Below are 24,400 nucleotides of genomic sequence, written 5' to 3' on the forward strand. Positions count from 1 at the left end.
AGCTAACATTCACCGGGACAAGGATTACATGACTTTATCCCGGGAAAGTCACATGCCTTTGGACAAATCATGTCCTTCTGATCAATCGGACGAACCACAGCATGCCACATGTTAGTTTAAAAAATCTATACACTTAACAAAGCGTAAACGGGATTTACGCACTGTTGATTGCACTCGTCCATTCCACATCAGCTCCATTTTATTTCTAATTTTTTCTAATTTGCATCTTAATTTTATTTTGTCTTATCTGTTTTTGTCTTTTCCTGGGAATGCATAGAACAGGTAGCCTACGCGATCTATGAAGGGTTTTGCTAGATAGGGGTGTGCTGTCTCGTGTAGGTGTTAACCGGTGAATCAATTACCTTTTCGTATGGGTTTCTTCTCGTGTAGGTGTTATCTGATGGATGAATTTTCCCTCCCAAATGCAATTGCCCTGATTTGAAATTTTTGAGTATCTATAAATTGGGTATAATTGTTGATATTTGTTCAGTCACAAATTGTTTGTCTCGTCTTCCTAACAATGGTGTACATGGAGAAACGTTTGGTTGATTCTGCTTTTGATGAAATTGCTGATGTTGTTCCTGGCAAAGAAAGGGTTTGTATCAAGGCTAGGGTTATTCGGTTGTGGAAAGTTCCTGCTTTTCTCAATCCAAATGAATCTGGCTCTATTGAGTTGAGATGGTTCTTGTCCAAGGTAAAATGTAGTTTTGATTGTAGCTTCTCAGTTTTAAGTTCTTATTTTGATATCATGCACGTATTCATGGTTTATACTGATTAATTTATGTTATATTCAACTGGTGTGGATTCATCTGTTGTGGGCGATATGTGCTCTTCTTATTTTCCCTCCTAGACAGAGCTAGGTTGTTCTTGATTGTTTTCATCTGGTGTAGTAGGTTATATATGGTGTCTTATTTTCCTGGCTAAACAAAGTTTCTTTGGTTTTGAATTTTGAAATCTGTAGTATAATTTTCCCCGATTGAATTTCTTGGTATCCAGTTGTCTATAAATTAAGGATGGAGAAATTGGGACCAACAAATTATAGTTTGGCTTTGACAGGATGGTTCACCAACAAATTTTTCGTCAATGATTCTTTTCCCTTAACTTTCTTTCTTTTCTTTAATACCTATTTTTCTTCATTTGTATTTGTAATCCCTAATTTTTGCTTTAACTTCTTTATTGATTTTCTTAATTGAAAAAAATTTCACAAATTTAGTTTTGTGATGAGGGTTTCTATTTGGGATTATTTATCATTAATTTGTTTATTAGCTCGACAACAGGTTGTTTGGCTTGCAGGTTTGAACTAAAAGGCAGCAAGAATGTATTGGGGGAGTTTCACAGTGGCTTTGTGAACAATAGAGAAAGAACTGGTGAGGGATGATTAATTTGTTTTCTATTTCATTCTGTTTTTCATTTATGTAGTTTTTCTTTCTTATTCATAGTAGCTTCATCTTGATTTATGTCTCTTTTTCCACAAAATTGGGAATGATGTATCAGGATTTATGGGTGATATCTATACACTTGACACATAGATAACGGGATTTGGGCACTGTAGGTTGTAATCATTCGTGTCACGTCGATCCGTTTTGATTTTTTTTTTCGTTCCTTGGTTTTACAAGACCCACAGAACTTGGATGCCTTTGTGTTTCTATAATACACCTTCCTCAGATATGCTCTTGTCATCGTGTAGGCTTTATCTGGTGCTCCAATTTTCCCTTCATAAACAGTTTCATCATCTATAAATTTGGGTTGAGATGGAAGGTAAGAGGACCATAAATTTGTCATCGCTTCCAATTTCTTCTCGTGTATGCTATTTCTTGCATTGTTGTTGTTGTTCTTCTTCTTAGTTTCTTTGTTGTCTTATAATTTAATTACTCATCTATTTCAATTTTATACATGCCCACCATGTGTTTGATAATTTTTTTTTGTGGATTCTCATCAATATGTTTGAATTAGAACTTTTTTAACATGTTTGAATTAGAATTTGATCTACTGAATCTTCAATTTTCATGTGTACATGTTATGTTGCAGAAAGCGACTGGTTGTTTTATCTTATAATCCAACTCTATTTCTAGACTTCAGCTAACAGATTGGTATTGAAGGTTTGTGTTTGAAGAAGATTGAGAAAGTTTGCAAAAAATATAGGCTCATGGTGCATTGATGATAGTGTATATAAGAGGTATGATTTCTTTTCCTTATTATAGATCTTTGGGCATGTTGTATATGTGTTGGCCATTTATTTCATAGTTCAATTTCAGATGTTTGGTGTGATTATTAGACTGCAGTTTTGGTTTGTTTTGAAACTTACTGTGCTGTCAATTATGTTCAATATCAGTGTGAATTTTTCCTGTTAGGACAATTTGGTGTTTTATTTCATTATTGTTAAGTTGTGCATCCAATCTGAAATCTGAACAAAGTTTGATAGTCCAATAACATGGTGAGTCTATAAGCTTTCACATTAGGTTAGACATCATAATAAGGATAAGTAGTAATTTAGATATTGTTCGACAACTTAAATATAAGCTTTGAAAGATTTTGCATTCAGTATGACCGAGCATACATGGGTATCTGTTCCATCTAATTAATATACTTATTTCAGATAATCGCTTGGGATCTCACTCTTGCTGCTTGTGATACAAGTTATAGAATAATTTGTCACTCTTATGATAATTAGCTTCTAACTACTCTACACTGATATTGTTTATTTTCTTATAAAACGTGTATAGAGCATGGAGTTAGGATCCTCTCCATTTCTCATTCTTTCTATTTCCTCCATTATTATATAGTTTTTGGAATATAAATGTAAAAATATGATATTAAGTGGGTCCAAATACTTTTTATACACCAAAAAATATTTAAAAACTTTGGTAATGGAAAAATGGAAATGATAGAAAATGGAGAGGATCTCAACTCTAGAGCATGTTCTCTTAAGTGGTGTTGGAGGTTGCTTATATATCTCCTTTTCATTTGTAAACTTTTTTTTATGTCAGGAGCATGGTGGCAGTCTTAACGAAGCTGTAAATGCATATTTTAGCGAAGGAGACAGAAATTTGATGACCAGGTACACCCTTTTTAATAATCAAGAGATCATTTAGAATACATATTCCAAGAAGCAATTTTGTTATGAGAATGCAAACTTTTAATAAACAGCTACACTGTTGTCTTTTCTTATGTGTACATGTTTGGGTTATAGCATACTTTAATACTATTATTTTTCTACTCAAAAGAGCTTCGAATATAATATTGTGGTTTTAAGTTGGTCTGAGACATAATTTTTTTCCCTTTCTATTCAAATATATGTACAATGTTGTGGTTATCTTGTGGTTATGAATGTGACTTTTCGTTAAAACAATGGTTGGCGGATCGGAGGTCCTGTCTAGGTTGTATTTAAAACCTTATAAGTTTGTTTCCCTTGGTTTTTCATTCTGGTCATGCATCAGAGTGTTTGGTGCTATTCCTCATTATTCTCAGATTCATCTTTTCGGGGACTGGTTTATGTGTTTGTTATGCAGGTGGCACTTATTTTCTACGTATCAGATCTTGTGATCACATACTATAGCATGGTTGTTTTCTGTTTTTATTAACAGGTTTCATCTCTCTAGCTTTGGTTGTCACTGATGTAGGTCTGGACTATTTAGTAGTGTTGGTTGTATCTCATAAGGCCTTATCCATTTTCTCGGGCCAGAACTTGAGAAAGTTCGATGTGCCTTGAGTCGAGAGTGATAAGGCGAGAGATCCCATCTTGGTACCAAATAATTATGTTACATTGGTAGTTAAATTTTGAAAATGAAAATAGAATAGATGAATTTATCTTATTTATTGATAGCAAAAATACTTGAAGCAACTATATTTTCTTTGTAATGTTCCCCAATCATTTCATTGTAAACATTGACGCTGATGTTACTGATGCAGTTTCTATATTAGGAGAGTGTTTAAATGAAGAGCACCGGTTGCAGCCTTTGTGTAACCATGTTAAGTATGACCTTTGAGAATAATGTCTTTTATGATCATTTAACTTATGCATTCATCATATTTATAAGAAAAACCATGGTTGAGTTGGAATTAAGTAGATTTTGCAGATTAAATATACTTGAGGTTACAGGAAAAGCACAAGCAAATGCAAGAAAGTAATCCGAGTATGTATAATGTACCACAGGTATTTACTGGACACTAGAAGAATGAATTTGAAATTTGCTATTTTGGAATTTGTATTGTAATTATTTGCTTAATAACTGCTAATATAATCAGGAACAAAGTGATGATAAGAATGGTACAATTGTGAAGAAGGGCAGACAAGAAAAGAAGATAAAACTGGAGACAGAGTCACATAACATTAAATCCAGATTTTATCACCAATTCCTATTTCATCTGCATTAAGTTTTTAATCCCTCAACTTATCTCATGCCATCAAGAGTCAAAGATTGCTACTCCTTCCAAGATTCATTTAGTTTTTATTTCTTTTATATTCTCAAACTTTACACCCAAGTCTCACACAAATAATGAGTTAATTTTATATTTATATAATGAGTTAATTTTGTAATTATTATTTATTTTATGAAGACATTAATTAGCTTATGTTTCAAATTATTATCACATGATAATGAGAAAACAAAGACGTCGACCGTAAATGCTGTGTAACATGAAGTTTTTCAGAAAATTTGAATAAAATATTCAGTTTCTCATGGTTGTATTTATAATGTATTGGCATGCTAAGCAAGAGTAATCATTTCTATGTATTGTTGCTGAATTATCATGTATGATGGGGTTGGTTTTTTTTTTCCTTTCACCATCAGTTTAATCTGGTTTGGTGGTCAGTTCTGGCATTAAGTGGTTTTAGCCCCCTTCCGATCGCAGTTGAGGGGATCGAACCGTGGTTCTCCCTATCAAATTCAACGTCAATCACCACTGAGCCAACTAACGATTGGTGGGTTGGGTTTATTTATTGGGTCACATGAATAGTTAGCATTTAAAGACGATGTTAGTAAAAACAAAATGATTTTAAAAATAAAAAATACATCCGTGCGACAGCACGGGTTTAAAGACTAGTATTTAAACAAACTGAAAAAGCAACCAGACTGATGCAGAATTGCAGATCTCTGCTTCTACACTACACCACCACCTCCGTATTTGAGTTCTGCCGCAATTCAATCGGCTTCTGCCGTTGTCACGGATTTGTAATATTTGATCTAGGGATGTTCATGATTCAACTATATAAATGGTTTGGTTCGGTTACAGTTCGTTTTAGAATCGGTTTATATATTTAAACCGTTTTTTTTTTGTTGAACCAAACAAACTTACTGCATTTCATTAATTATCAAAAGTTCAATACATGAAGGAATAATCTCAAATCTATGGAAACTAGTCCAGGAATTGGCCGCCCTAGCTAAAGTGTGAGCAACCGAATTCACTTGTCTCCTAATAAACTTAACTTCAAAGTTCACACATGATAACATAACAAGAATAATTTCATTAACGATTGAAAGAAACTCTGAATTGCCTCGCCGTTTGGTACGAATAGAATATCAGAACAACCTTTTCCAGAAAAAATACCGGAAACTATTTTTCCGAAAAATATCAAAAACTTGTTTTTAGAATAAAAATATCGGAACTTTCTTCCCGAAAAAATATCGAAAACATTTTTTCCAGAAAAAACTCGAAATCGGTTTTATCTGAAATAGAAACTTTTTCCCTGAAAAAATCGAGAACTTTTTTCCGAAAAAATTCAAAGATTTGTTCCCAAAAAAAGATCGAAAACTTTTTTCCAGAAAAATCGAGAACTTTTTTTCCGAAAAAAAAAAAATTTCCCGAAAAAAGATTAAACACATTTCCAAAAAATATCGAATCTTTTTTCCCAAAAAAATTGGAAACTTTTATTGATGAAACATTAAATAAATTTAAATATTCTTTTTTAATAAAAACCAGTTCATAAATTCAAACTGATTCTGAACCAGTTATGCAGTGAATTGTAACTGTTTTTTAAAAGTGGTTTAGTTCAAAATTGAATTAAATTGTCTGGTTTAAAATATGGTTGAGTGCAGTTCGAATTACAGTTTGGTTCAGTTAACTTAATTTTTGAACACCCCTAATTTGATGCTTGAGAAAAGAAAAAACAGAAAAACTGATGGTGGTTTAAGGGTGGACAACGAGCGGAGGATCGACGCCGCGAGCGACAGAGATCTAGTAGACGATAGGTTGAAGTGAATTTTTTAGTCACTAGGCTACTAACAAAAAAAGTGCATGTCTTATTCCCACCTCCCAAAATATAATTCCATAAAAAAATTATAATTTTGTTTTTTAATACCAAAATATTTAAAGTTACTTTTTAAATAATTAATTCAACTCTTGTAAAAATAGGATCTTATAAAAATGGACAACAAATTTTTTTACGGGTGTCATATTCAGGCCCGACATGCACACATGTGCCCTCGAGCTTCAAAACTTTTAGGGTCTGACTGCTGTCTGGCAAGTGAATCAGTCTATAGTCGAGTAATAATTCACACTCTAGGTGTCTAGAATGAGTTTGTATCCATAGGGATTGTGCCAAGTCGATCGATCTCTTTTAGGAATTTAGATAGTTTTGCATTCGCTTTAGTTTTAAAAAGGTTTTGAGACATAATCAAATAATGAAAGATAAAAGAGTTAAGCTTACTCTCTGATTTTTTTTTTTAATAAGCAAGCTTACTCTATGATTAAATGTGTTTTCGTTTATTCTTTCTCTCTTAATAATGAATTCTTTCTTAATAATAGCATCTTCATTTTTTTTGGTGAACTAAGAGCATAATGACGTCAAAGGATCTAGAAAGAATCCCAACTAGGTTGGCACCCCTCATAGACCCTCATCCTGCGCCAATCGCTCATAATAATAACGAGCCCTGCATAGATAATAAAATTTGTGGTTAATGTCGAGGTCCAAGAAACATAATTGGATCCAACATCCACTCAAGTTGAGGCTACATTCCTCCTATAAAATTCATTTCAAATCAAATGAATGTTAGTAACTTTGTTAAATTTAAGGCTTAATTAGTATTTTGGTCCCTTAAAAATATTTTTGGTTTCATACAGGTCCCTTAAAGAAAAAAAGTTCTGTTTTGGTCCCTTAAAGACATCTATGTTAGCCAAATTGGTCCATTCCGTTAATTTTATAAAAAAAACGTTAACTTTTGCACATGTGGCAATTGGAAGAGATCCTCTACTTTTTTCAGGAACTGCATCCTACCTTTCCACTGTTTTGACCCGTCAGATTAATCCAATCACACATATTATGACATGTGTCTCACCTTCTTTTAATTAAAAATAAAACAAAAAAAGCTTTCTTGCCTCATCTATGTTGTTGTTGTTGAAAGCTTGGTTGCAACCCTTTTTTTCTTCTTCTCGAGATTCAGTTAACAAAGAAAGCTTGATGGCAGGCTCCGTATGTGTTGTTGTTGAAAACATGCAATGATTTGTACCCCAAAAAATGAAACATGAAACAATTTATTTATGCTTCAAAAGATAACACTAAATTGATTTGGAACTCTAAAATCTTTACACTCTTTCTTTCTTAACAATTTGCAGAGGATTGATTTTATAACTGTGTTAGATCTGGGTTTTAGATCTTCAATTTTAAACCAAAAAATAAAGAAAATGGTGGTGGTGAGGGTGGATTTAAAGAGGGAGGTGTTGTTGGAAGAAGAAATGGAAAGAAAGGCATGGAGGAAGAAGAAAGAGGGAGGTGTTGTGGGAAGAAGAATGAGGCTTTGAGAGTAACAAGAAAAAATTGTGATTTTATAGGTTTTGAAGAAAAAAATCTGGGTTTCTGAAGAAGATGAAGAAGGAGAAGGGAAGATGAAGAAAAGTAAAATAAATCAAATGTTGGTGGTTCATTATTAGTTATCATAGGTTTACAAAATCTAATGGTATAGATTTTAAGTAAAAGATTCAATGGTTATAATTAAAAATTTTAATGAGGTCTATGGTGGACCATTTACATTGTTGTTCCACCATATACATTTGGGGTTAACATTTAACAGAAATGACATTTTTAGCTAATAGAGATGTCTTTAAAGGACCAAAGTGAAACTTTTTTTCTTTAAGGGACTAATGTAAAACCAAAAATATCTTTAAGGGACCAAAATACTAATTAAGCCTAAATTTAAAAAGTAGATTACTCTGATACTATAGGAGAAATTCTACTATAGGCACAACCCTAAATCTTTTTTATATAGGCACACACATATCAAAGGTAAAAATTAAATCATAAATAATTTTGTCACATCAATCAATATCAATTAATCTTTTTATCTTTAAATTTTAGGAAAATGCTAAACAGTGCCCCCGGGGCACTAGTTAAGGATGCAAAAATAGTAATTTGGCATTGGAGTTTGTGCAGTCAACTTCTCGAAAGGTTAAAAAGTGTTATTTACTTTTCAAAACTTTCTAATTTTGGTTTCCTTAACCAGTGCCCCGGGGGCACCGGTTAGCATGACCCTAAATTTTATTTAGATATGTATGCCTAAATTTGAAAGTTTGTATTTGTGCCTATGAAAGTGTTCCTCATGCTATAGATACAAAATATACATAATTAACCCACGCTTAAGCTTTTCGAGTGGTTGGTCCGTAACATGTCGTTAGACTCAGGCAGGACAAGATTCATTATATTATATATAAACATGATCAGAACTTAATAATAAAAACCTAGAAGAAAAAACCATTTCATTCAACAAATAACAAGTAAAAAAGAAAACATGTAGATATTATAGAGCAGCAATTGTCAATTAGTATCACATACAGCAAAATATTAGTGTTAATTGAGATATTTTCAATCAGAGGCATTTTGACATTTTTTATTAGAGTCAAAACATCATGAAATTAGTTGAGCTATGTATGGCCTTTAGCTTGGCAACCATTATGAGTTACTCTTGGATAAATTCGGAAATCCAAAGCTTTCCTACGGTCAAATAATCATGGATGGTAATTTGACTCATACCCAGAGGGTACCCGCAAAAATTACCTACAACAGGTAGGGTAAAAACCCGCATTTTGGGTACATGTATGAGTAATTACCCGCAAAAATGAACGAGTACGGGTGCGGGTACGGGTACCCAGTAGCGGAGACAGGGGTGGCCTGGCTGGGCCATGACTAGGGGTGTACGTGGGCCGGATTGGGTTGGATTTGACCAAAACCAAAACCCGAACCACATAGGGTACTCCGGTTTGGGTCTAGTAAAATAACCACCCGTTATAATGTTGGACCGGGTTGGGTAAATCCACTAAATTATTGGTTGGATTGGGTAGTGGGTTACCCAAATTATTTTTCTATTTTTTATATTAAATATCTAAATATCGAATCATTATATTTTTTCATAAAAATAACTCAACCATTCTATTTTCTTAGAAAATAGTGTAAGTTTTATTCTCTATAAAAAATAACCACTCATTTTTTGTGTAAATCCACTAATTTACGGATCGGATAGTGTGTTATCCAATTTTTTTTTTTTTTTTTACTTTTTTTAATATCAAATGACTAAACGATGAATAGTGCGATTAATTATCATATTTGTTTATAAATTTTTTTCAATCTTTTTATTTTCATAAAAAATAGTAGGCTTAAATGCAGTTTTGATCCCCCTATTTTGAATTTTTTTAAGTTTTGGTCCCCCTATTTCAAAAACCAGTTTTTTAGTCCCTCTATTTTAAATTTTTTGTACTTTTGGTCCCCACTTCATTTTGAGTCAATTTTCATGATGTGGCAGATGACACATGGAAACTACAATTACACGTGACATTATTGTTTATTTTATTTCAATAAATCATTTTATTAAAATTCATTTTGATTAATAAAATATTAAATAAATAAATTAATTAAAAGAGATTAATCCCAAAAATCCCTAATTTTCCTAGATTTCTTCATCTACGATCATCATCTTATCTCAAATCTAGATTTCTTCCTCATCCCATCTTCAAAATTAGGGAATGCTTTGTTGAGTTGGTTTCCCTTTAGGTCTGGAGTTTTATGCTATGAGGAAAGTTATAGAACAAATAAACTTGTACAATAAATAGGTAATTTTATTGATATTGGGAAACAATGAACGATTTCTTGATTGAAAAACATGGAAAAATTTCTTGTTAACATTAGTGAGATTTTTGGTTACGAGGAGTTAAGTGGAAGAAACGGAGAAAGGTTTTGGTGGTGTTGGTGATGAAGTTGAATAAATTTGGATTTTTTTTTGTTGATAGACGAATAAATTTAAATTTGAATTTGAATTTGTGATTAATCTCTTATAATTTATTTATTTAATATTTTATTAATCAAAATAATTATTTTTTTACTGTAATCAAAATAATTTTTAGGGTAAATAGGGTTTTAGCCCCCTGCAAAATAGGAGAATTTTGCATTACCCCCTGTAAAATAAAAAGTTGTGATTCCCCCCTCGTAATATTAAGATTCTTTGTTTTACCCCCCTGAACTAACAACATGGATTTGAAATCTTAATTTTGCTTACATGGAAATCATACATGGCTTTTTTTTTTACACATGGCTTTTTTTACTGTTTTTAATTATTTAATTTTTATTTTGCCACATATTGAGCTATGTCATTTAAAAAAAATAAAAAATAAAAAACAAAAAAGGGGAAAAACAAACAGCAAGAAACATCAACAATCTTCACCACTCTCATGGGAAGAACAAACAACAACAACTCATTCTTTCATTCAATTAAAAAAAAAAATCAAAACAACAACAACAAACTTCATCTTCAATCTTAAATTTCATCTCATCAATTCAATCTCAAACCCATAAATCCAAAACCATAAAAAACTCATAAGTTTCTCAAAACATAAAATCTCACGGTTCATTCTCCACCACCAGCCACCACCACTGTCGTCGTCCATCTCTCTTTCCCACCAATTGCATCTCTCTTCCTTGCAGCATCACTCTCACTAATTTCCGCCGATTTTCAGATCTGAATTTTGTTGTTTGTTGATTTTCCAAAAAATTAAAATTAAATCACAATTAATGATGTTTGGAGAACTTGTGTTGTTGTTATTTTTCTTGAACTTGTAATTGCTAACCCAACCCATATCCTTCACCAAGATCAAAGGAATGAACACGTGAGAGGTAGAGACCAGGAAGGAGAGAGATGAAGGAGTTGATTATGTTAGGGTTGTTGTTGGTGGTGGTGGTTATGGAGGAGGTGGAGGAAGAGTTTGAATTGGAGGAACTGTGGAGATGATGATTTTATTTTTTTTTTCGATTTAGGGATTTGAGATGAAAGTTGCTTCCTGAGATTTGATATGAAAGTTGTTTTTTGGAAGAAAAAAAATTGTGGGATTTGAGATGAAGATTTTTTTAATTTTTAATTTTATTTTAAATAACAATGATTTGGAATAATTATAATAATAAAAATTCTAAGAAAATCCACATATGCATGCCACATCATAAAAAAAAAGATTCCATGTCTAGTTGACGAATTAGGGGGGTAATTGAATGAATCTTTATATTACAGGGGGGTAATCACAAAAAAAAATTTTGCAGGGGGTAATGCAAAATTCACCCATTTTACAGGGGGTAAAACCCTATTTACCCTAATTTTTAATATTATGATTTATTGAAATAAAATAAATAATAATGTCACGTGTAATTGTAGTGTTCATGTGTCATCTGCCACATCATGAAAATTGACTCAAAATAAAGTGGGGGACCAAAAGTACAAAAAATATAAAATAGGGGAACTGAAAAGTTGGTTTTTGAAATAGGGGGACCAAAACTTCAAAAAATTCAAAATAGGGGGATCAAAACTGCATTTAAACCAAAATAGTATAACTTATTTTTAGGCTTAAATGCAGTTTTGGCCCCTCAAGTTTCACAATTGCTTGATTTTGGCCCCCCACATTTCAATTGCTTGATTTTAACCCTCTAAGTTTCACAATTGCTTGATTTTAGCCCTCCAAGTTTCAATTGCTCGATTTTGGCCCCCCAAGTTTACCCCCTTTTGCATTTGCTAGCCCCCCATTGACTTTTTTGACTATAAATTGCTTATGTGACTTTTTAAAAAAAGTAAAAATGTGTTTTAATTAAAAAATAATAATATTTGCTTTTATAAAAATGTATTAAAAATTGTTTTTTTAATAAAAAGTTTAATAATTATTTTTTATTTAAAAAAAAGTTTACAAAGTTTTTAAAAAATTATTCATAAAATGTTTTTTTACTTTTTTATATAACAAAATTATTTTGCGAACTACATATAATAAAAAAAAAATTAATTTAGTTTTTAAAAAACAATTTGTAATTTATTTATTTATTTTTAAATACTTATTTAATTTTAAAATGCCACATAACCAATTTTTAATCAAAATATTCAACGGGGGGCTAGCAAATGCAAAAGGGGGTAAACTTGGGGGGCCAAAATCGAGCAATTGAAACTTGGAGGGCTAAAATCAAGCAATTGTGAAACTTAGGGGGTTAAAATCAAGCAATTAAAATGTGGGGGACCAAAATCAAGCAATTGTGAAACTTGGGGGGCCAAAACTGCATTAAAGCCTTATTTTTAATATAAAAAGATTTAATAATCAGGTGGCAAAATCTTTAGTATTTTAATAAAAATTATTTCAAAATACATAACACTAGTGAGTTAGTTTGTTTTTTGGGTTGGGTCCGATTTTACCCGAAACCCGATTTTCTTTATGGGTTTTTCATTTTTGAAATTCATATCTACCCACTAGCCCAACCCGACCCACTTTTTTGGGTTAGATTGGGTGAGTTTGACTGGGTCAACCGAATTTGCACAATCCATGTACACCACTAGCCATGACTAGGGGTGTACGTGGGCCGGATTGGGTTGGGTTTGGCCAAAACCAAAACCCAAACCACATATGGTACTCCGGGTTGGGTTTAGTAAAATAACAACCCGTTATAACATTGGGCCGGGTTGGGTAAATCCACTAATTTTCGGGTTGGATTTGGTTGGGTTGTGGGTTACCCAAATTATTTTTCTATTTTTTTATTAAATATCTAAATATTGAATCATCATATTTTCTCATAAAAAATAACTCAATCAATGTATCTTCTTGAAAAATAGGGTAACTTTTTTTCGCTATAAAAAATAATCATCTATTTTTGTGTGTAAATCTACTAATTTACGGGTTGGATAGCGTGTTATCCAAATGATTTTTTTGCTTTTTTTAATATCAAATGACTAAACCATGAATCACTATATTTGTTTATGAAAATTATTCAAATTTTTTAAATTTTTAAAAAATAATGCGAAAAGTTATCATATTTGTTTATAAAAATTATTCAATCTTTTTTATTTTCGTAAAAAATAGTATAACTCATTTTCAATATAAAAAATATTTAATAATCAAATGAAAAAATCTTTAGTATTTTCATAAAAAAATTTCAAGAAACATAGCACTAGTGGGTTAGTGGGTTTTTTGGGTTGGGTCCGGTTTTACCCGAAACCCAATTTTTTTAATGGGTTTTTCATTTTTGAAATCCATATCCACCCACTTGCCCGACCCAACCCACTTTTTTGGGTTGGGTTGGGTGGGTTTGACCGGGTCGACCGGATTTGCCCAACCCATGTACACCCCTAGCCATGACCCACCCCCAAAATCATGTGAAATTACGAAAATACCAAGCCCTTGGTATTTTATTAAAATTACAAGCATAGACTCTATATATAATAGGTTGCGCGTGTTCATACCAAATTCTATAGGTAGCCGAGTGGTTGTTGAGGTAACAATTAATGCTGGACAGTTTATAAACATTATACTAGTTTTTTACATTACTTTTTTTTTCTTTCAATATTCACTATTACGAGGGATAATTTTTTTTAAACAAAATCAATAATTATTTTGTTGCTAGTTTTGGTAAATAATATCATAATTTTTTAAACTATAGAATAAAAATATTTCAAAAAATACTCGTTTACCTATGACCTAATATCAAGATAAATTCAAAAACTCCTTTTTTGTGTGAATAAAACACAATTTTTTACTATACAAAAAAAAACACAATTTTTTATTAATATAACATTAACAATTTCTATTTTTTCCAGAAAAATCACAATTGTTTTCGATTAAGAAAAATCATTATCCTTTTAGTATACATATAATATAATATAATAAAACATATTTATAGTCAATTTTGTACAATTATTATAACTTAAATTCTTATATGCAATATAATTTTTGTGTTTAATTTATATATTATAATTTTTTGTTGGCCCATCCGAATATTTTTTCCTAGCTCCGCCACTGCGGGTACCTTAGTACCCACCCCGCCCCATACCCACATAATATATATTTATTTATTTTATTTATATTATTATATAATAATATATCTAAATCAATTTAAAATAATACAACACTATTAAATTATTACATATTTTTAATAAAAACATTTATTTATAACATAATTATACAAAAATAATGTGAATATTTAACATAAATATGAACTTAACATAAGGTTAGTAATAATTTTGTTTATAATTTTCATTAGTCAATATTAAAATCTTTAAATTTTTTTAAATTTTGTTAAAATCATATGATATTTTATAATTGATCAATTTATTTTAAGAAAAAATGCGGGTAACGGGTACGGGTATGGGTAGAGCTGGGTATACGGACCAAGGTCCGCGGGCCGACCCGTTTAACCCGCAGCCCGCACGGACTTGAGACCAAATTTTTTTGGCCCGTTTACATTTTTGCCCGTGTGGGTTGGACCGTTAAAACTGCGGGTTATGCGGGTTAAATCCGCGGGTTTGCGGGTTAGCCCGTGGCCCGCCTGCTTTTTTTTATATAATTAATTACAAAATTTATCATATAAGAAAGTTTTTCTGTTAATCTGTTAATCTTTTTATGCTTTTTTGGGTACATGTAGAAAGTTTTTCTCACAAAAATGGACGGTAAAAAAATGACGATAAGAATCAGTTAAATTTGATTTTAGTTGCATTACTTACAAAGAGAAGATAGATAAACTCAATGATATCACAAACTTTATTTATTTTTATTTGTTAGTTACAATTTATATGTTATAACATAAAATTATTAATAATATATTTTTTTAAGCTTTCATTATATCAATATTTTACTAATTTAGTTTATTTTTTGAAAAAAATGATTTTTTATTTTTTTGGTAATAGTCCGCGGGTTAACCGTTTAACCCGCGGGCTTATGCGGACCGGACTCGGACTTAATATTATAACTCGTTTATATTTGCCGACAGGCTTGTTCGCCTCGTTTAATATGCGGGTTTATGCGGGGCGGGCTAGCCCGCATACCCAGCTCTGGGTATGGGTACTTAGGTACCCATAGAGTATGGAAACGGGGGGCAAAAGTTGTTACCCACACGAATATGGGGATAAGTACGGGTATTTTTTTCTATTCACGGGTATGGGAATGGGTACTATAGAACCCTACCCATATCGTCATCCCAACAAATAAGTGCTGTTCTTAATAGGAATAGCACCAATTACATGTACAAAAGCGCAAGCCTCTCTCTGTTTTGCCTCTGCGCGTAGTCCCTGGGAAGTACTAGTATAATAATCAACATGGAAAGGCACACTTTAAACTGAAGTGCTCACCATAGTCAAAAGATCCTTTGGAAGATCTAAGAAGGTTTCTTTAAACTTTCCAAGCACTGGAATAGGTGCCTCAACAAGATTTACAACCTAAAATCAAATGCACATGAAAATTGTAAGAAGAGCAAATATGCAATAATATTGAGCAAAGGTAACATCCAAAACTCACCTCGTCAAGCAAACCTTTCGGAATCAGAATTTGGCCATTTACACTTTCGGCTAATGTATTAGATTGCTCTACAATTTTTTCTTATGGTCCTGCCAATAGTACCAATCTAGTCATATTTTAAAAATCTATGATTGTAAACTGTTATATTGACAAACTTATCTACACATACCTCAACTACAACATTGACTCCAGTCTTTCTCATTGCAGCTGGATAAGATTCTGCGTTTTCTATCTGCAAATGAAGTATGCAGTTTTTTATATTCAAGAAAAAACTCATTAAGGAAAACCAAAGATGATAACAAAGAGTTAGGAGAGGAAGGGATGCTCCTTAAGAAAGAAAAAAGTCGAGAATAAAACAAAGAATATGGCAGCTATTACACATGCACACGAATACGAGATTGGACTCGTTGATACCGGATGTAATGTAAGAATTGCTAATGCTTACACAATTACACCCATTAGTTTTCTGGAGTAATTTTTAATAGTGAATTTCATCAATTAATCCATGTAGCCAAGTAGCCAACTAAAATTAAATTAAAAGCATACAATCAATTGATTAAAATCATTTAGGCATGCACCTGGACAACAGCTGAAGTAGTATTACGAAGGCCGCAAGACGAATTTTCACTGCATAATATAAAATCAAATGTTATTTAATTTGGTTTAATATGGACAATCCAGGTATTATCACAGATTAATATGGACAAACAATGTATTACCACAACATCTCCATGCAAGGCCAAAATCCAACGGAACGGATAGGCCTGCTAAACATCACCTATATATATTAAAGTATGAAAACATGTTAAAATCATTGTTGCTCTCATTCTTCTAAATTAAAAAAATAAAGTAAATTTCTAAACTATGTCTAGTATCCATGTGTTATGTTACTTAAGGGAGCACGTTATAAAAACCATTCATGAGTTTTCACCAAAACTTTTGAGAGAGTTGGTTTATAACATGCTATCTGTGTTTTGTTGTTTTGTGACATCTCTGAAGATAGAGCCAAGTTGCGTGCAGAACCACAGTACACACCTAAAAAGCTAACATACATGTGAATTCCAACGCATTGTCTTTGGAAATGATATTTTAGCAATAGTAGCAGGCAAATCTTCAGATCAAAACCTTTCTGTATACTAAGTCCAGTAGAACAGAATATTTACGAGAAAAACTCACAGCAGCCTGACATAAGAAAGCTAAATTAAGGCAGCATTCTTGAATCACAATTCAGGATATAATAAGAAAAATCTAAACCACAATGAAACCTTTGTTGGATTTCCTTCTTGATCAAATGCTTTTGAAACAGGGGGACCTCGAACCTCAACCTCTTGTTCTGTTTGTTTCGTGATAAGATTTTCAACAGAAACCTGTGGATTTCATAGCAGGGAACAGATACAATTACTATCATTTCTTGTGCGAGTGTTTCTAAAACTTGAAACTTTTACAGTATATGAATTGCAATGCGTATTTTTTTTCAATTATAGAACTTATGATTCTATCTACTAATAATCCTAAGTAGGGACTTAAAGAGAGCTGGTACAAATAGGGTGAGAATCAAGGATATTGAAGTATGTGTTTCTTTAACTAGTTATTTGTGTTAATTCCAATACATCTACAGTTGAAACAAAAGACCTGGACAATAGAAGGAACATTGGTTTTCCAAATGAATTTGTGGAAGTGGAGCCTTCATCAAATGGGCGATGAGTTAGCACTTGGAAGTTGGAATAGGGATTTGCAAGAAAAACTAAACACTAATCTAATTCTAAATTATCATATCAGAGTATATAACTATATATAATACTATAACGTTTACTATAAAAAGCAAAATTCCTAAGATTTTAATTTTACAAGATTTCAAATTGTTTTCCTTGTCTACAAACTTTTAAGTGCAAAATGATAATGCATCGCTTTTATCTTTTTTATTCTTTCATACTTATGTTTGTATTTTTCTGTGATAAGTAAGGAAAATCAACAAGAAACTCATCCTAGATCAATTACAAAAGCGAAAAGCATCTATAAATAAGAATTGTGCTCAAAAAGTGAATTCCCGTCTTCCTGCGGTGCCCAAAATCCGCACTTCACCATGCTTTTAACCAATGTCGTTATAGTAATTGCAATATTAAATCTTTCAGCTACAATAACCAACAAAGTATCATCAATATTGAACAATGATAGAGGATAATAATATTTTAATAAAAAAATATAATGAGGGCTGATAGTGAATGCATAATGAATGCGATGACAACAGTCTGTTTCAAAAAGAAAATGAAATGAAAATGCTTGAAATTCAAAACAGAAATAGGAAAAAGGTAAAAGTTTATTTGCAAATGGAAGAGATGAAGCTCCAATATTGATATATTGTAGGTAAAAATATCATGATTTTAATCAGATGAAAATGAGTTATACTTGTTTTCTTGCATCAACAACATCTTGAGGTGGCAACTCTTCAGTTCCAATTGCAAGAACAATGATCATGAACCTGAAACCAAAGCAAAGCAAAGCAAAGCTAGAATTTTACTTTACTTTATAGATAAAGTCAAACAATAATCAATAATAAAATGTGTACTCAAGCTAAAAATTAATATGATTTAACCCCTACCATATCTGTAAGTTTGTTTTGAATTAATAAGCAAATCCAGTAATTGTAACATGAAATATAGGATAATAGTGTTTCTTTAAAGCGTGGATACCTAGAAATACTTACAATATTGCTATTGAAAATGTGAATGAATTCATTATTTTAACTTTATGATTCCCGACATATATTTCAGAGTTATATTTAAGATAGCTTTATAATTTATATTGCTTGATTACTCCAACTGAAGACACTCAAAGTAAAATCATGTTTCATATATTGATAATGTGCTGCTTTTGATATCCATTAAGTCCAATGCCTACTCAATATTCTAAGCAAATCTCCATTGATATCACACCAATAGTTTCCAATCAGGCAGCCATGACTTGGACATCGCCAGAAACAAGCCACAAAAAACTGCATTTTTTGTTGAAGCAGAATCTTGTAATAAATATGTTTTTATTCATAGTATTGATTCAAATCTTAAGTTATTAGGTGAAATCCCAAAGATTTTTTCAATATCTGATGGAAATAAACCTCACTAATTTTGTGCGTAAATTTGATTAGGAAGAGTGCATGCAAAGAGTGAACTCCAAACCATATCATCATAAAGGCTCTAATAGCATGCCAAGGACCAGTACCAACTTCCCTATAAACTTAAACTAAAGATAAAGGGCCAAGCATTTATATCTATATCGCTGACATGTAACCCAAAAATGAAAGATCAATGAATGAATCAAGATCAATGAAATTAGATAAAACTGTTTATCTGATCAGCATTAGTGTTTCCAAAATATTAGCAGAACCAAAGATTTACAGAAGATAAGGTGATTGCGTGACTGGTGACCTATTTATGCAAACTAACCTTCTCACATGCAGCCTTCAAAACATCCTTTGGCACTACAGACTGATCAGGTTCTGAGATGAAACCAAGGAGGAAGCCAAGCATCTCCCTAGTCTTCAACCAAAGTTGGGCACACTGGCGAGCTAAACTGAGGAAAACCAAGATGAAGAAAAGCATCATGAAATGTAGAAAAATCAAGACACCAGGTAATGATTATAGGTTCACAATTGCAACTTTGGGGTGGACAGCTGCCTTCATTGCAAATTCCCTGTGCATCTGCCCATCATCTCATGCCTTATTGAATTGCAAAACATATAACATTTGCAGATGCCCATTGAGCTTATATATAACTTATAGCACAAACGCCAATCATAATAAGAGCTTATATATAAGCTTACATAAGCTATTTTTATAGCAAAAGATAAAACAAAGATAAATTATTTTCATATATACAGACTATTTTTATAAGCTATATTGGAGAGCTTGTGAAAAAAACTTATCCAAATTGTCCTAAGTTGTTTTCGTAAGTTCTCCCAAATTAACAGCTGCACAAAACTTATGTTAGTAGATAAGCTCAAATAAGTCAATCCAAACAAGTCCATGTTTATCAAACTAATCTAATCCATCAATGAGAAATTTAGCAGTAAAGATTATGTAGTAGGATTTAGGCTAAAGAAAACAGCTTATGCAAACTTGTGATGTAGAATTTATGCACCCCATCAGCCATTCTGGATAATGTGATATGTATCATGAATTTTAGAATAAAGTACAGGCAAGCTGTGGGGATGAGGTAAAGTAGCCAACTGATAATTTTCTTACTTCATCTTTGGGTTGAAGTGCTGACCAGTAAATTCAGAATGTCCTCCAACAGAATTCTGAATGCACACATCAAATAGTTTGCACTCAATTCTTCAACAAAAAACAAGTATTTAAAACTAACATACTGTAACTGTAACACTGTAACAGCCACTAAAAAAACATAGCACTTACAGCTCATGTGAAAACTTTATAAACTTTATATATAAAACAGTAACTTAAATTTATATTTAAGTGAGCTTTGCCTACCGTAAAAGTAAAATCTGATACAGGATAGCTACTCTCCTTGTAATTATGGGGTATAACAGGTGAAATATGGCGACGATCTATTTTCAATGCTGGATCAGGTTCTGCATTTTAATAATACAGATGATCAGTGTAAGAGATGCAATACAGTATAAATATCATAGAGGACTCCAAAATTGTTGGTTTCTTTGTACTATTCTTCAGTTGATTCGTTTCTTCCTTAGAGAATTCCTTTGAAACCTTTATCAGTGGGCCAATCAAATACAAGGAAACACTTTTTTTTGCTTTGCAAAATCACTTCATACTGTAGTTGCAAAATTGCATTTAGGGACTAAGGGTCCATCAAAGCACAATAGATAATAGCATTTAAGGACTAGGGTCAACAACCAGCTTTCAAATTAAGGCATCATCCAACATTTTTGGGTCACCCTTACAAAAATCATGGAACAAAGTCTATCCATCCACATTTTGAATAAAGAATTCACATTGAAATTGCTTTGCTTTGAAAGCCACCATCCAACGTTTCCATTATGAATAAAGAATTCATAGTGCATTTTCCTCAAAGGTCATTGAAGCATTCATCCCTTACAAAACTTATGAAACATTAGGGACAAGGGTCATTAAGCTCATAATGCAAAATCACTTTTAATTGTAGTTGCAGAATTGAACTTTGGGACTAAGGGTCATCAAAGCAGAATATATATCCCTTCATGCATTATTATGAATAAAAACTCTTTTTTTTTTTAATAGAAAAGAGGACACCAATAGAGACAATTGCTTGAGTAGCAATTATAAGGCAACAACTAGCTTTTTCACATTCAGGGACTAGAGTCATTAAGTAATTTATCCAACATTTTCCGGGCATCAAGTAAGCATTCATAATGCATTTTCCTCAAAGGTCATTGAAGCATTCATCCCTTACAAAACTTATGAAACATTAGGGTCAAGAGTCATTGAGCTCATAATGCAAAACCACTTTTAATTGCAGTTGCAGAATTGAACTTAGGGACTAAGGGTCATCCAAGCAGAATATATATATATATCCATTCATGCATTATTATGAATAAAAATTCATATTTTTTTAGTAGAAAAGAGGACACCGATAGAGACAATTGCTCGAGTAGCAATTATAAGGCAACAACTAGCTTTTTCACATTCAGGGACTAGAGTCATTAAGTAATTTATCCAGCAGAAAAAACTGAGACAGGAATCATATACCTCTTGATCTGACTTCATTTTCAAATTTGGAATAGAAAGTTGCTCTAATTTGACTTTTAATCTTAAAATATAATGAAAGAGTGATGTTCAAGGAGACTCAAGTACTGATAATGTTCATGATAAGAAGAGTGTCAGACACACAAAACAAAAGGAAAATGACAGAGACAAAATTCTAAGTACTTGTGTTATAGAATGCTTATTTATTAGAACACAATAAAAGCTTATCTGGGAGAGGAAGGAAGGAAGGCAGAATGAATAACTCAACATATATATTTCATAAAAATAAGATCTTAAAGGTTCATAACCTGTATAATTTCATGCCACATGTCCTTCACTGAGATACCCTCGTAAGAACCAGATATAACAAAGACAAGGCATTTTGAGACATGAGCATATTCGGTCTCTTCTGTGGCAATCGCAAATGTGACGAGAGATTGCTCTTTTGCAGTCTTGTAGATGCATATATCAGATAATTTACAAATATAAATTTTGTTTTTTTTTTCTTTCTATAGACTAGGAGTTAGATTCACGCACTATATATGTTGAGAAGTAAGAATCCAGCATTAAAGCTAATAATGCTTTCACATTAAGGCATCATCCAGCATTTTTGGGCCACCCTTACAAAAATCATGGAACAAAGTCTATCCATCCACATTTTGAATAAATTTCATATTAAAATTACTTTGCTTTGAAAGCCACCATCCAACTTTTCCATTATGAATAAAGAATTCATAATGCATTTTCCTCAAAGGTCATTGAGGGATCCATCCCTTACAAAACTTATGAAACATTAGGGACAAGGGTCATTAAGTTCATAATGCAAAATAACTTTTAATTGCAATTGCATAATTGAATTCAGGGACTAAGGGTCATAAAAACAGAATATATATCCATTCATGCATTATTATGAATAAAAATTCATAATTTTTTTAATAGAAAAGAGGACACCGATAGGGACAATTCCTTGAGTACCAATGAAGGCAATAACTAGCCTTTTCTCATTCAGGGACCAGAGCCATTAAGTAATTTATCCAGCATTTTTGGGCATCAAGAAAGCATTCGTAATGCATTTTCCTCAAAGGTCATTGAAGCAATCATCCCTTACAAAACTTATAAAACATTAGGGACAAGGGTCATTAAGTTCATAATACAAAATCACTTTTAATTGCAGTTGCAGAATTGAATTTAGGGACTACGGGTCATCAAAGCAGATTATATATCTCTATTCATGCATTATTATGAATAAAAATTCATAATATCTTTTAATAGAAAAGCGGACACCGATAGAGACAATTGCTTGAGTAGCAATTACGGCAACAACTAGCTTTCACATTCAGTGACATTTAATCTGTTACAAAAATTGTTTTCGAAGCAGACGATTGAAAGTTCTTGAATACTCACGAATGAAAAAATTGCCAACCCATCATCATTATGAATAGGTATTGATTATAAACCAAACGGGTCAAATATATTGGAAACAAGTTTCCAATAAGCAGAAGATTGAAAGTTATCGGGACAGAACACTTTTCCTCAATTAAAATTTCGTGTTTTCAAGCAGAAGATTGAATGTTCTTGAAATATCATGAATTAAAATATCGGTATCATCAATCCTAAACATTATCATGTCATAGAACCCATTTTTGCACGATTAAGGTTTTTGTTTTTGTTTTTCTCAAGCAGAAGATTGAATGTTCTTGAATGATCAAGAATGAGAAAAATGGGTAAAGTTATACCTTTTATCAAGCAGAAGATTGAATGTTCAAAAATGGGTTTCGATTTAGGGTTTATACCCTCATTTTCATCAAAAAAAAAAAAAAGAAAGAGAAAAGGGTTTTGATTTTATGAAGCAGAAGATTGAATATTACCGTAGCAAACAGAAGAGATTATCGGCATAGATCGAGCATACCAGTTTCTTGATCTTTCAACAACCCACCGAACACCACAGCGTTTGCGTGTTTCGTTATTTTCTTGTTTCTTGAAGAAGAAAGAATGAATTTTTCTGTTCTTGAAACGAAACGACGGCTTTAATGTGCCGTTTGTTTTAGTTATTTCTTTTCTTTTAATAATTTAAAATAATTTAAAACTTCAACTATAATAAAACAATTTTTAAAATTTTTAAAAATAATAGGACCAAAATGCCACTTTATTTTAGGGAACAAAACACACTTAATCCAAATTTTTATTACTAATACTAATTCTTATATTTTCATTTTTTTTAAAATAAAAAATTTAAAAATTAACTATAATAAAATAGGGGTTTTCTAACTTAGACCCTAGTTAGGTCTAAGTTAGCAAGGTGCACCTTTTGAGTTGGACAAAAATACCCATTTTTTTTTTTTGAAACAATAGAGCAACTGGGGCATGTATGTAATTTGCATCATAAAAATACCCTTTTTTTTTTTAAACAATAGAACAACTATTACATTTTTTAAATTTCTTCCAAATTTCGACCTCATTTTACGTGCGAATCGAACGCCGATTTCAAAAACTAATACCGGAAACCTTTGTAAAATTGAAAAACGATCAAAATTCATATAAGGAACGTCGAGTTTCGTTGAGTATTGAGGGAGATCGAACCGGGTCAAAAACCGGGTCGCACGACCCGTTTCTGCATAAAACGGGTGGGAGGGACGATGAACAGTGCGCGTCGCCCACGCCCACTCTCACCGGCGGCGCGTGGGGGCGCGTGCGGCCTCAGGGAGGCTCTATTTTTTTTTATTTTTTCATAATAAAATAGTAGATAATATTCTGGAAATTTTGGTATATTGTATGAAATTTTTGGAGACCCGAAACTATTTTTAGTTAATTAAATGAGTAAAAAGGTAATTAAAAATATTATAATTCCATAAAAAATTTCCAAAATTTTATGTAAAGTACTATGAATTATTTAGAACCCTCTTGTGTACCTCACTCTCCCTAGTTCAAGTCATGAAATTATTTTCACAAATTCCGCTGATTATTTAAAACCATTTAAC

At 32.0% G+C, this 24,400-nt stretch overlaps 1 protein-coding gene and 1 long non-coding RNA gene across 24 annotated transcripts; one reads left to right on the forward strand and one right to left on the reverse strand.

Moving 5' to 3' along the window:
• The first annotated feature begins 127 nt into the window (after positions 1-127).
• Positions 128-4,545, forward strand: LOC123920110. Of its 18 annotated transcripts, none has more exons than XR_006813430.1 (6): positions 130-694; positions 1,278-1,367; positions 1,688-1,758; positions 2,029-2,176; positions 2,988-4,153; positions 4,246-4,545. It is a non-coding gene; the product is annotated as an uncharacterized LOC123920110 (long non-coding RNA). The 18 variants fall into 18 exon arrangements; XR_006813445.1 differs by having other exon boundaries at positions 281-694; positions 1,294-1,367; positions 2,100-2,176; XR_006813443.1 differs by having other exon boundaries at positions 303-694; positions 1,294-1,367; positions 1,617-1,758.
• Positions 4,546-6,761: 2,216 nt separating this feature from the next.
• LOC123920112 (glycine--tRNA ligase, chloroplastic/mitochondrial 2-like) lies at positions 6,762-23,427 on the reverse strand. Of its 6 annotated transcripts, none has more exons than XM_045972255.1 (10): positions 20,211-23,427; positions 19,965-20,020; positions 19,167-19,293; positions 18,133-18,205; positions 16,992-17,093; positions 16,446-16,504; positions 16,305-16,353; positions 15,896-15,958; positions 15,727-15,815; positions 15,172-15,647 (listed from the first exon to the last, which is right to left on the reverse strand). In XM_045972255.1, the coding sequence occupies exons 4-9, from the start codon at positions 18,199-18,201 to the stop codon at positions 15,795-15,797; spliced, it is 363 nt and encodes a 120-aa protein (XP_045828211.1). In that variant the 5' UTR covers positions 18,202-18,205; positions 19,167-19,293; positions 19,965-20,020; positions 20,211-23,427; the 3' UTR covers positions 15,172-15,647; positions 15,727-15,794. The 6 variants fall into 6 exon arrangements, with proteins under 6 accessions (XP_045828212.1, XP_045828215.1, XP_045828211.1 ...); XM_045972258.1 differs by having other exon boundaries at positions 19,167-20,020; positions 20,211-20,311; positions 23,291-23,419; XM_045972256.1 differs by adding an exon at positions 6,762-6,869 and having other exon boundaries at positions 15,561-15,647; positions 19,167-23,427.
• Between the last annotated feature and the right edge of the window lie 973 nt (positions 23,428-24,400).

The sequence above is a fragment of the Trifolium pratense genome, linkage group LG4, assembly GCF_020283565.1.
Source record: "Trifolium pratense cultivar HEN17-A07 linkage group LG4, ARS_RC_1.1, whole genome shotgun sequence".
Taxonomy (NCBI): domain Eukaryota; kingdom Viridiplantae; phylum Streptophyta; class Magnoliopsida; order Fabales; family Fabaceae; genus Trifolium; species Trifolium pratense.